The sequence below is a fragment of the Athalia rosae genome, chromosome 7 (genome assembly GCF_917208135.1).
Source record: "Athalia rosae chromosome 7, iyAthRosa1.1, whole genome shotgun sequence".
Lineage (NCBI taxonomy): Eukaryota > Metazoa > Arthropoda > Insecta > Hymenoptera > Athaliidae > Athalia > Athalia rosae.
In genome coordinates, this window is record NC_064032.1 from 5012232 (window position 1) to 5022885 (window position 10654).

At 38.1% G+C, this 10654-nt stretch overlaps 1 protein-coding gene across 2 annotated transcripts; it reads right to left on the reverse strand.

The window, feature by feature from the left end:
• Positions 1-6175: 6175 nt before the first annotated feature.
• LOC105693503 (ras-related protein Rab-7a) lies at positions 6176-10196 on the reverse strand. Of its 2 annotated transcripts, none has more exons than XM_012413522.3 (5): positions 10042-10196; positions 7884-8089; positions 6906-7127; positions 6686-6823; positions 6176-6588 (listed from the first exon to the last, which is right to left on the reverse strand). In XM_012413522.3, the coding sequence occupies exons 2-5, from the start codon at positions 8061-8063 to the stop codon at positions 6502-6504; spliced, it is 627 nt and encodes a 208-aa protein (XP_012268945.1). In that variant the 5' UTR covers positions 8064-8089; positions 10042-10196; the 3' UTR covers positions 6176-6501. The 2 variants fall into 2 exon arrangements, with proteins under 2 accessions (XP_012268945.1, XP_048514266.1); XM_048658309.1 differs by having other exon boundaries at positions 7884-8083; positions 10042-10176.
• Between the last annotated feature and the right edge of the window lie 458 nt (positions 10197-10654).

The window sequence follows — 10654 nt, forward strand, 5'->3', positions numbered from 1 at the left end:
AAAAAAAGCATTACTTATTTATACAAGTTATCTACACCAAGCTTTTGATGATAGGCTCCGTAAATGTTCCCAAGATGGTCCTGCATACCCGATGAAGAGCTAATCTGCGTAGTATGTTGTCTTTTCACCTCCTGAAAAAAGAAATCAAACCGAGGTAAGTATACATGATAAAATTCGTGATGAACGTAGAATACAGCTGCTCAGAAATCAAATTACCTGAGAGAATATCACGCATAGCCATCTATCAAATTGATCGAGTCATCGCCAATTAGCCCTGCAAAGGGAAGAATCAAGAATATCTCGATAGAAGTTATTCCTGTCTTCTACTGGAAAATATATAATATAGTATGACGTGAATACTCACCATCAGCTCATTGACTGTTCGCCCACAATTTTGAACTTTTCAGATTAATCGCTGACCGCTCAGAGAAAGACATCGATGTGGTTTCCAGCATCACTACGTGAAGTCTCGACATCTGCAGTTACTTCGATTGACCTCGAGTTCTGTAGGTTAACAAAATACCAAACTGGAACATCATAATAATCCTAGTCGTTCGTGCCTCCGGTAAGTAAATATGCTAAATTTGCAGAACATACCATCTTATCGGTGTCTTCTTTCAATGTTCACAAAAATCCATAGGATCATTGATGTTCAAGCACGTGCAGCTGTCACAACATAGACACGATGCCTAGAGATGTATATAAGTCGAGATCGGCGACGGAACATCAAATCCCATCGAAATGCAGGCAATCCAATTTCTTTCTCTCGTCTCACTGGCGACCATCGTCAGTGGCTCATCGTCAGCCGCTAACTTGGAATCACGAGGTATCCGCGTTGGCTCGGAAGCATCCGACTCTTCGCCCGAAAATGGCGGATACCAGGGTTATACGCCGCAAGAGGGAAAGGGCGGCAACTCCAACAAAGGTCACAAGAACGCCGGCTCTACTTACTGCGAAATTCAATCGACGAATGAATCTGCACTGAAGCAAGTTAACATCGGAATAAAAGTAATTTTCGACGGAATAAGACAGATGATGAAATCTTCCGGCGGAAATCGCGACAAATCGAACGTATCGGATGATTACAGAGAAAGAGCGTACAACGCATTCAAAAATGCAATCGTCTCGACCATCCAAGTGGCCGCCAAAATTCGATCGGAAAAATCATCCCAATACCAGTCCAACGTCGACACAGCACTCGATAATCTGAACGATGTTCTACGCAATTTGTTTGACGCCATCAACATTTCCACCAGTAAAACCAAACGCGATTTGCCTGGCGAAATTCAGCGACGCGAAGACGGAGCTACGGACGCTGCCGTTGCCGTGATTCTGGAGATATATAAAGCCATATCACGGGCCGCAAGGGGCGACGCGCGTCTTCAAATTTTAACGGAGAAATACTCCGATAAGTCAACGAAATACATCCAACGGTGCATATCCTTCTTCTTCCTAGCAATAAGAAAGCTCTCCACTAGCGTAAACCCCGAGGTTCGATACTACGACTGCGACAGTTGTTCGACGAGTACAATAGACGACGCTCAGATTCGGAGCACAAACGCAATGGGAATTCAGCTGAACACACAGTTCGAAGCTTTGTTCGCCATATGCAAGAAACGTTGCAGCGATGGCAGCGGATGCGAACCACAACAGTGCACCGCTAGTAGATCTCTGGATATTGCGTAATGGGAACCAAGCGAGAAAAATTCCTACCGAAACCAAGGAGATTTCAAACAGCACGCGGCTGGTTCTACCAATTGACTAATTTTCTGCACTTTGTCTTCCGTTAATTATTGATTGAAATATTACCTCTGATATACGTACAATAGTTTGATGATGTATTTTGTTAGTATTTATTTTCGATCTTCTTATTTATTCTTGTTTAATCGATGCGCTGAATTTATATAATGAAAACGAAGAATAAAAATTTCATTTTAATTAATTAATGCGAAAATTTTGTTAGATCTTTTTATTCGATAAATAAAATCCAATGATCCATGTATTACGCTTGCATTCGATCGAGAGATCGCTCAAAACGCACTTTTCGTTTTATCTCTACTGAAAAAGATAAATAAATGAATGAAAAGCAAACGAGTTTTTTTTATCTTTGGCGTTTGAATAAATATATAAATAGTTGTATAATTCAATGAGATAAGATCAAAGCGGGTTGAACCAACCCATCTGTTGACCGCCATTCCGGCGCACTTGACATAGAAGAAGAAAAAAAAAAAAGGAATCGAAAAAGCAGCACACGTGTTCGTTCGAAATTGAAAATTGTGTCATATCTGCCAACCGATGTTGTCATCAAATTTTCGTAACTTTTTTCTCACTAAAATGCGAATCTATTAACGAAACAGAATTGGTTCTACCATTACAACAACAACAACAAAATAGAAGTCGACGTTCAAATGCCCTTCAAAACGTCTACCGATTACCCCATACTCCGCCCTTGCAATATACCCACAGATTTTTTATAATTAACTCGACGAAGATACGAAGAGTCAATGAAACCCGCCTGAACAACGAATCAAACTTCTATTCTTCGCAATTTGTCCGGCAAACGTCGGCTATGGGTCCGAAAAAGGAGGACCGTTCCAGCCTGAAAGCGATCTTCATAGCGGTCTTGATATCCGGGAACGAGGGTGGTGTGTAGCCTTCGCCTGGAGTGAACTCAATTTTATGAACGTAAGCCAGCAATATTCTCAACGCCCTGAATATGAGGTCCACCATTTGCTTGACGCCTTTCTCCGACTGCGTTCTACCGGATTCGATGCAGGTGAGTAGCGCCGATTTGCCGTTAGCGACCGTTTTCATGGCGTCGAAAAATACGTTGATAACACCGGAAGCTCCCTCCTGGGCGCGGTGCTGTAGAAACTCGACAATGGCCACCAAGTTGCTCACCGGTCTCCTGAGCAACGACTGTTCGAGCGTGATGAATACGGCGTTCTGGAATTCACTGAGGTGAACCAACGCCGTGTACAAAAATGTCGCTATCGATATAACACCGGTGGGTTGACTTCTGACGATCGCGTTCAGGGAAATGATTATCGCCCATTTGAAGACTGTGAAGGATCTGCACATGGATTCGTTTATCGAGTAGGATTCCCTCCTGTTTCCCGCGGCTGAGTTGTAAATCTGGATTATCGGCTCCATTAATAAATCCACGCCCAGAGAAACCTGAGATAATGATTCGAGATGAGCTGAGTCGAGGCCGGAGCAGCTGCAGGACGTCTTCTTCCTTCTTCTTTCCGGGTTCCTGGACGCGCCTCCCGAGCTCCCCGGAAACCCGATGGCCCCCGATCCGCCATTTTGACCGTTCACGGTCTCTTGAACACTCGCGATAATTGCGCACAAAGCGAAGGCAAATACTTTGATATTCATCTTGATGTCGGATATGATTTTCGCAAGATCACGATCGGTTTATATACGCCTTGCAGCGCTGCGCTTTTGTCATCACAGCTGCACCGGGCTGATCGTCTGTTAGAATTTCGTGCATACGAAATGCATGTCATTGATATTGTGTTTGATCGCGATGCTGCAATTTTTAGTGCAGTTCGCGTTAAGGGAAGGACGTAATTTTCGACCTTGGACTAATTAATCAGGTTTCTGCCTCAAAATTGGATAGAAAAGACGAACCCAAAGAAGGCCGCGAACGGCGAGTATCGATGCCGAGTAAATGCATAAAAGCTGAACATATCGATGATATTCATTGATTTTATCGTTTCAGCTGTTCTATGCAGGTAAACGAAAAAATTTCGCCCTCGTTTCGCGACGCCGGCCTTGACACGCCCGATTCGCGAATAAAACCGTTCACGTTTTTTCAAAATCGTAGAAGATTCGGAAAATTCTTGTCCCACAAAATTTTATAACCGCGATTTCTCGGCACGAGCTCTTACCTTAAATTGGTCATGTGAAAAAGAAAATCACGATTTCATTTTTTCTTCCCTGCAACAATAATTACAATTGAATACTACAGTCGTACTCGAAAATTTGGGAGCTCATCGAGCACCAGAATCTCCATTTTTTTTTCTCAGACGTGGCAAGAGTTCGGTAAATCAAATTTTATACCTGGACGAAGCGTAATGCTGATTTTCTCCTTCTGATTTTTGGTATTGTTATCTGCAGTATGACAGCCTGAAAAATTTATCGAGTCTTGAATCAGATGGCATAGCGCACCGTATTCTGAAATTCGACGGATTTCGTAGCAGAATGCCCCGATTTCTTTGAATTTTTCTCTTACCCAACGGAAATGAACGATCGTAAATTGTTAAAGATATTTATTTCTCATATTCATCCATTGTTTACATACAAATTTTTTTACCTTTTTTTTTTCCGTTATTTAGTGTAATAATATACATCGAAGCCAAGATTCCCAATCGACATTGCCGTGCAAATGTATTTTTACGAGTGTGTACCTTGCAGGCTGAGAACAGAATTCGCAATATTTCACTTAATAATTCCTCAAAAATCAAGGCCTCCTTAGAACCCAATAGCATAGCTTATCTGTTTATATATTAATAATGAGGATGAGACTTCAACAGAAGTTTTTTTTTTTTCTCAAAAAATAATAAAAACAACTATTCAATCATCCGTCAGGTTAAATCTCTACGCACAACAAATGACGCGCGCACTTCGAGTCGATGGTGCAATTTTTTTCTATTGCGTAATTTTGACGATCCAAATCATGGACAATAATTCACGAGAACCCTTCTAAATGATTTCATACACGTCGTTTTGACTGATTACTAATAATTGGATAAGTTTCTAATACATCTTAGTACGTACAACTATAGGAATTTGTATTACAATTATACGTGTAACCTAACGCACATAATTTCTGGAATCTATTGTGATCTATCACTGATGAAATAATTGAACAACGGATGAGAAGAAAATCAACAAAAAAAAAAGCCACTACTACTTCACAGACTCGTTTGCGAGACAGTTATTATAAATATCAAAAAACCTAGAAAGCTTTCGATTTGTAGAAATCGTGACCGCAACCAAATGCGCGTCAGCACAGAACGACTCGATTTTTATCCATCCAACGGGCACGAAATCTTTTCGAAAATCGTATCGCCTGGTCAATGACTTGTTCACTGAATGACCGCGATGTCATTTATCGACCACCGGGTGGATGACACCGAATATTTTGCGTAACACGCACGCGACAGTGACTGCCGTGCACTGATATAATATATATCAGTGCTGCTGTGCTATCACACTAGAGAGCGATATACAATATAATAAATCGATACGGAACACTCGCAGCGTTATAGATTCGTCCGCTGCTTTGGTTTCCATCGAATATTTGTTAAATTAATTATTTCATAGGTGCGAATCAGATACTGGGTGTGTATAAATTTTAACCCGACGACGTTGGAGATCATCAGAGTCAAACTGTTATTTCTCGATCCGGTTGACAATTTAGCATTTTATTTAATTTCTTTTCATTGTTTGTTTAATCCTCTTGTTTATTGCGTTAACATTACAACGATGATAAATTATTGTCGCTTTAAAAGGGCAAAGAGAATAATAAAAAATTAGGTATATCAAAAGCTGCTTCTGTTCATCATTACTTTTAAATCGAATAAGATAATTTCGGTATTATATTCAAAACGGAATATACCGAGCGACCAACCTAGGCATCTGTGTATCTTGTCGAACTGTATATCCGTAGAGATAGTCTTAGAGAAAAATTTAAAAAAAAAAAAAAAAAAAAAACTTAATAAAATCCTATACTGCCATACTCCGCAGTTTCTTTTTCTTTTCCATTTAATTTCATTCATCACGTTTGATTTCAACGTCTCTATAGAATATTTTACTATATAAAAGATATTAACAAATATATAATCGTCTAAATTCCGGACACAATATCTGATGTTTGTTTTTTCGTCTTTTTTTTTCAACTGAATTATCATCGTACTGGCGATTAAGTGTAACATTCAGATATTAGTCTCTCGATCAAGCAACGTTGATCTAACAACTCTCGTTACTATTTTATCATTATTATTATTATTATTATTATTAATTATTATTATTGTATTATAATTATAATTATTATTAATATTAATATTATAATAATTATTATTAATATTATTTATCATTACCATATTATTACTAATATTATTATCAATATTATTATTGTAGATATGTCGAAATTTTCAAACTGCAATGCTATACAATATTTTATTTTTTTCAATATAGATATACCTATACATTTCACATATACAATAAAATAATATAAATCAGAAATTAGAGTTCTGAGCCTAGTTAATAATATCTTATTCATTTGTTTATGTTTTATGAATCATTGAATCATTATTTTACTTTTGTTTATTTGTTTATTTTTTTATTTCTATTGTTTTTGTTGGTTGTTAATTTCACCGAATCTAAAAATGTCAGCTCGACTCTTTTGTCTAGTTGCACCTGATCTCATCATACGGGAGCTGATCATCGTTTGATCTTATATTCTCGCTCCATGGTGAGGTACATTAGTACCTAGCAGGCACAGGAATCTCCTTTGCCGTTGTTTCTTGGGTCGTTACTTAGCTTAATTTGATCCGGGAACTCGTTGTACAACTCCACCTATACACATGAAATAAAATGTCATTAGTCGACAAGAATCCTTTAGAAGCTTTGGCTTTTAGTGGACTTATTGTTTTGGTTTTTTGACAAAACGCACCTCGCTTTCCTGAGCTAGGGCGTTTTTGGCTATCGTTTGGAAGGCTTGTTCGACGTTCGTTGCCTCCTTTGCACTCGTCTCAAAGTATGGAATATTGTTCTTGGATTGACACCACTGTTGGGCTCGTTTGCCCGCAACCTGTAATTCAGAATTATTTCGATCGCAGGATCATTCCGAAGAAAAGACAAGGTTTTCGTAGAGAGAGAGGAAAGTAACTCACGGCTCTGGTCTCGAGGAGGTCGACTTTGTTGCCGAGTACAACGAAAGGGAAATTATCAGGGTCTCTTGGCGACGCTTGAATGAGAAATTCATCTCTCCAAGAGTCCAAGGACTTGAAGGTATTCGGTGCTGCAACGTCAAATACTAGAACGCAGCAATCCGCGCCTCTGTAGAAAGCTACACCCAAAGACTGAAACCTTTCCTGCCCTGCCGTGTCCCAGATCTTTGGAAAAAAAGATTTGCTTTTTATCGTTCATGCGTTACGTCGAATTCAAAATCATTCAAAGGCATAACCTGAGCTTATCTGTGGAGCTGTAATCGAAGGCCAGGCTAATTTAAAATAAATTACATAAAAGTCTGTACGCAAAATAAATGAAAAAAAGAAGTACGAAGTATGCGTGAGGATTAATCTTCATCTGTAGTCATATTTCAACAATATTAGCTGAGCTACAATCGTCCAAATGAAAATGAAAAGAGACGCGCGTAATCTACGTGAAATATGATACACACAGCCAGGGGCGTTAAAAATATAGTTCTATAGTTGACAAAATCGAGGGAAAGTATTATTCAAATAATAACATTGAACATCAATACTTATGCAACCAAGAAATATAAATATTGAAGGCGAATCAAAGGCTTCATATTTTTCTCTTGTTATAAGAGCAAATACTACGTCACAATACGTTGATAATAATAATGGGTAGTACGTGATTCATCGAAAACAAATAATTCTCTCTCGCATGCATAACCTATCAATGGAATAATTATTGATTCCTCAGCTTTCCTGCTTCGAATATAACTGTTGAGATTAATTAAACGATGGAGGGAAAAATCCTTTAAACGATTTTAGCTAGATGCAATTCATCATTTTTATAGACGTCGTACTTGTATTAACTAATTATTCAACTGCGATTAATTTGTTTTCATATCTGGAAGTTAATCTTAATTCTGTATTTAACATATGATAAGCTTGGATTACCTGCATGGTGACTATCCTGTCGTCGACCATAACTTCCTTAGTGAGAAAGTCGGCACCGATGGTAGCCTTGTACTGGTTACTGAACTTTTTATTCACGTACTGATTCATTAGTGATGTTTTACCTACTCCAGAATCACCGAGGATAATAACTTTGAGCAGCACTTTCTTTCGCGATGCCATTTTCAACTATCCAGAACTAACTGAAACTGACAAACAGATAATAACGTAATGAGGAATTCACTCCAGCTAAATAAAAACAGAGTTGAATTATCAATTATAAACCAAGTATGCGACAGTTTCTCTCTTGCCGATAGAGTTTATTTCACTCAGATTTCAACAACCAATGAAAAAATTTATTAATCTACTAGCTGAATCCGACTTTCAATAATCAAGAATATCTCTAAATCGGTCGACAAATTTTTATATCGTTCCATCGTTTGATCATATTTATAGCTTTTGCTTGTTATACTCGACAATGTTTGTGTAGCACAACTTTATCTAGTTTGTCTGGTATTATGATCTAAATGAAGGTAAAGGTCAAAGGGTGGTGAATCTCCTTAAGTCCCGTTTTTCTCCTCTATTTTTCTGAACATAAATAGTACAAGTAGATGCTAACACTATAATGCAATTAAGATTTCCAGCTAATGCTATTTCGTTTGATTTCCTGGTTACTTCACGATCTTTGAGTCATGAGTCACAACGACTCGTGACTCCAATCTCTCGAACTACCCCGCGGTTGTTATCCACGTCATATCACGTTAAAGCATAAAAAATCAAAATCCGGTGATCATTGTAGATTATTAAAAAACACTGTCATAGGAAAATTTTAATGAATCAGAAGTTGAGCACCCTTAGTTGAAAGGGGATATTGTAATTGAAATCACGAGTCGATCAACTAATTGATGATATCCAGTGATTATTGGACAAAGTAGCGGAAACATCTGGCATTTAAATTATATGTTACAATCAATGTTCAAAGCATTGACACTATTTGGCGAACACTCCACATACGATATTTCAAGTTTACTGTCGTCTGTCAGATGAGTCAGTAGTGTATACCCTATAAACTGTTAAATGAGAACTGCCTGATGGATGTAAATATGTTGATGGGTAAATATCCATGGTATGAGGCATGAAAGAATGTGACACAGACAGACTTTGACAGTTAAGATATCAGCCATGGAGGCCACAAGACTTGTATCACATTACTTCCTATGTCTGATAACCTACAGCGGTAGGGTGAATTTATCTGCATAGTACACAATTAACTCTGAAGGATAAAAATGAGGGTCGACTATTAAAAAAAATTCCAAAAGGCACTCTTTCGCTGTACATAGCGGCTAGTTTATCTATTGTTGTTGTAATTTCCAAGCATAAATTAGGACAAATAAATATTATTGACAACGCAAACCAACCGCTTTGGTGTGTAAATTTTCATCAACATCGACGACCAATAAATTCTAAGGAAATTGTTCAATGTGGAGTGACAAAAAATCATCTCAGTCACATCCTACAAATCTGACAAAACATTCGAACCAATTTAGATACAAAACTACGACCAAAATAGTGTTGGTTATCTTTGAGTAACGAGATGTCAATAAGTAGCTGTAGATCTGCTTTTATTGCTAAAAATAAAACAACAACATGTTACATTTTCTCTGGGGGCCACAAATAGATGTCAGAGTCAATCTGCAGATAATGCGTGTTGAATTGAATTCGTCATTTTTCTGTAGGTCAATTCTTTGTACTCCATTAATGATTCAATGGTAATAATATCCCTTTCTATAATGACGTATGAATTAGGTACGTACGCTTTGTGCGATAAATCCAATGATATTAATTGGAGTTACGGTTGGAAAGAGACGATCAAAAAGATACGGGATGCGATTGACCGTTGATTCGACGTGGTGAATATCATTCTTTATGGTGATAGCGGGAACTAGATCGTAACGTGAAAGTCGATGCGTAATTAGAATTAAGAGTTTATTCTACGACAGCGAGGAGAGAAACTGTCAATGCGTAGTAAGAGAACGTTTCGAGGGTAATTGGATGGATGAGAATTGTAGCTTTAACATTGATTTTCGTGGAAACGCGACACTTCTGCTATTCCTGAACGAACAGAATCCGATAGCAGATTAATATTCAACAAATTAAATACCTTTTATTTGATTATAAACTGCGTTATTCCTTCTGCTTCGACACTACACACAAAGAAAATGGCGTGTTATGAAATCACGAGAGAGGAGCAAAGTAGAATGACAACGGCGCCCGTCACCTGTTTCGATTCGTGCTTCGGAATCGAGCATCGATTGTCGAAAAATATCGTTCGAGCTTCGTTCGAGTCACATTTCGAATTCAAACCGGAAGACGCTATCTGCGTCGATATGTAATGCATTTACAGAAGATTTCAAACGGCACAAAGACCGCCTCTGCGTCTGCGCAAAATCAAAATAATGTACATTATTCGTTCGGAATCAAACTTCCCAAATAATTGCTCTGAAATTTTTCTGATTGGGGGAAGAATTCTGCCCGTTTAAAATTGGCAATGACTCAGCGGTAAGAATCTCTTTTGTAGTTCTATCTACCTTGTGCTTTGTCACGTAATTCTGGCTACCGTATCCGATAATTGTCATCGACTTGTATTCCTAGTTGTAGAGGTTATTAGATTACAAAAAAAACGTAGTTTTGAGGACGGTAATGCCATGTAATACCACTTAAAAACAGGATATGGTTACGAAATGATAATGACAGAAATTAACAACAAAATCACA

Excerpts from the sequence above, each read along its gene's own strand:
- LOC105693503 (XM_012413522.3), bottom strand. The coding sequence starts at position 8,063 with ATGGCATCGCGAAAGAAAGTGCTGCTCAAAGTTATTATCCTCGGTGAT. Across the intron at positions 7,128-7,883 it reads ACAGGATAGTCACCATGCAG|ATCTGGGACACGGCAGGGCA; the intron begins GTAATCCAAGCT and ends TTTTTTCCAAAG. Across the intron at positions 6,589-6,685 it reads CCCTAGCTCAGGAAAGCGAG|GTGGAGTTGTACAACGAGTT; the intron begins GTGCGTTTTGTC and ends TCATGTGTATAG.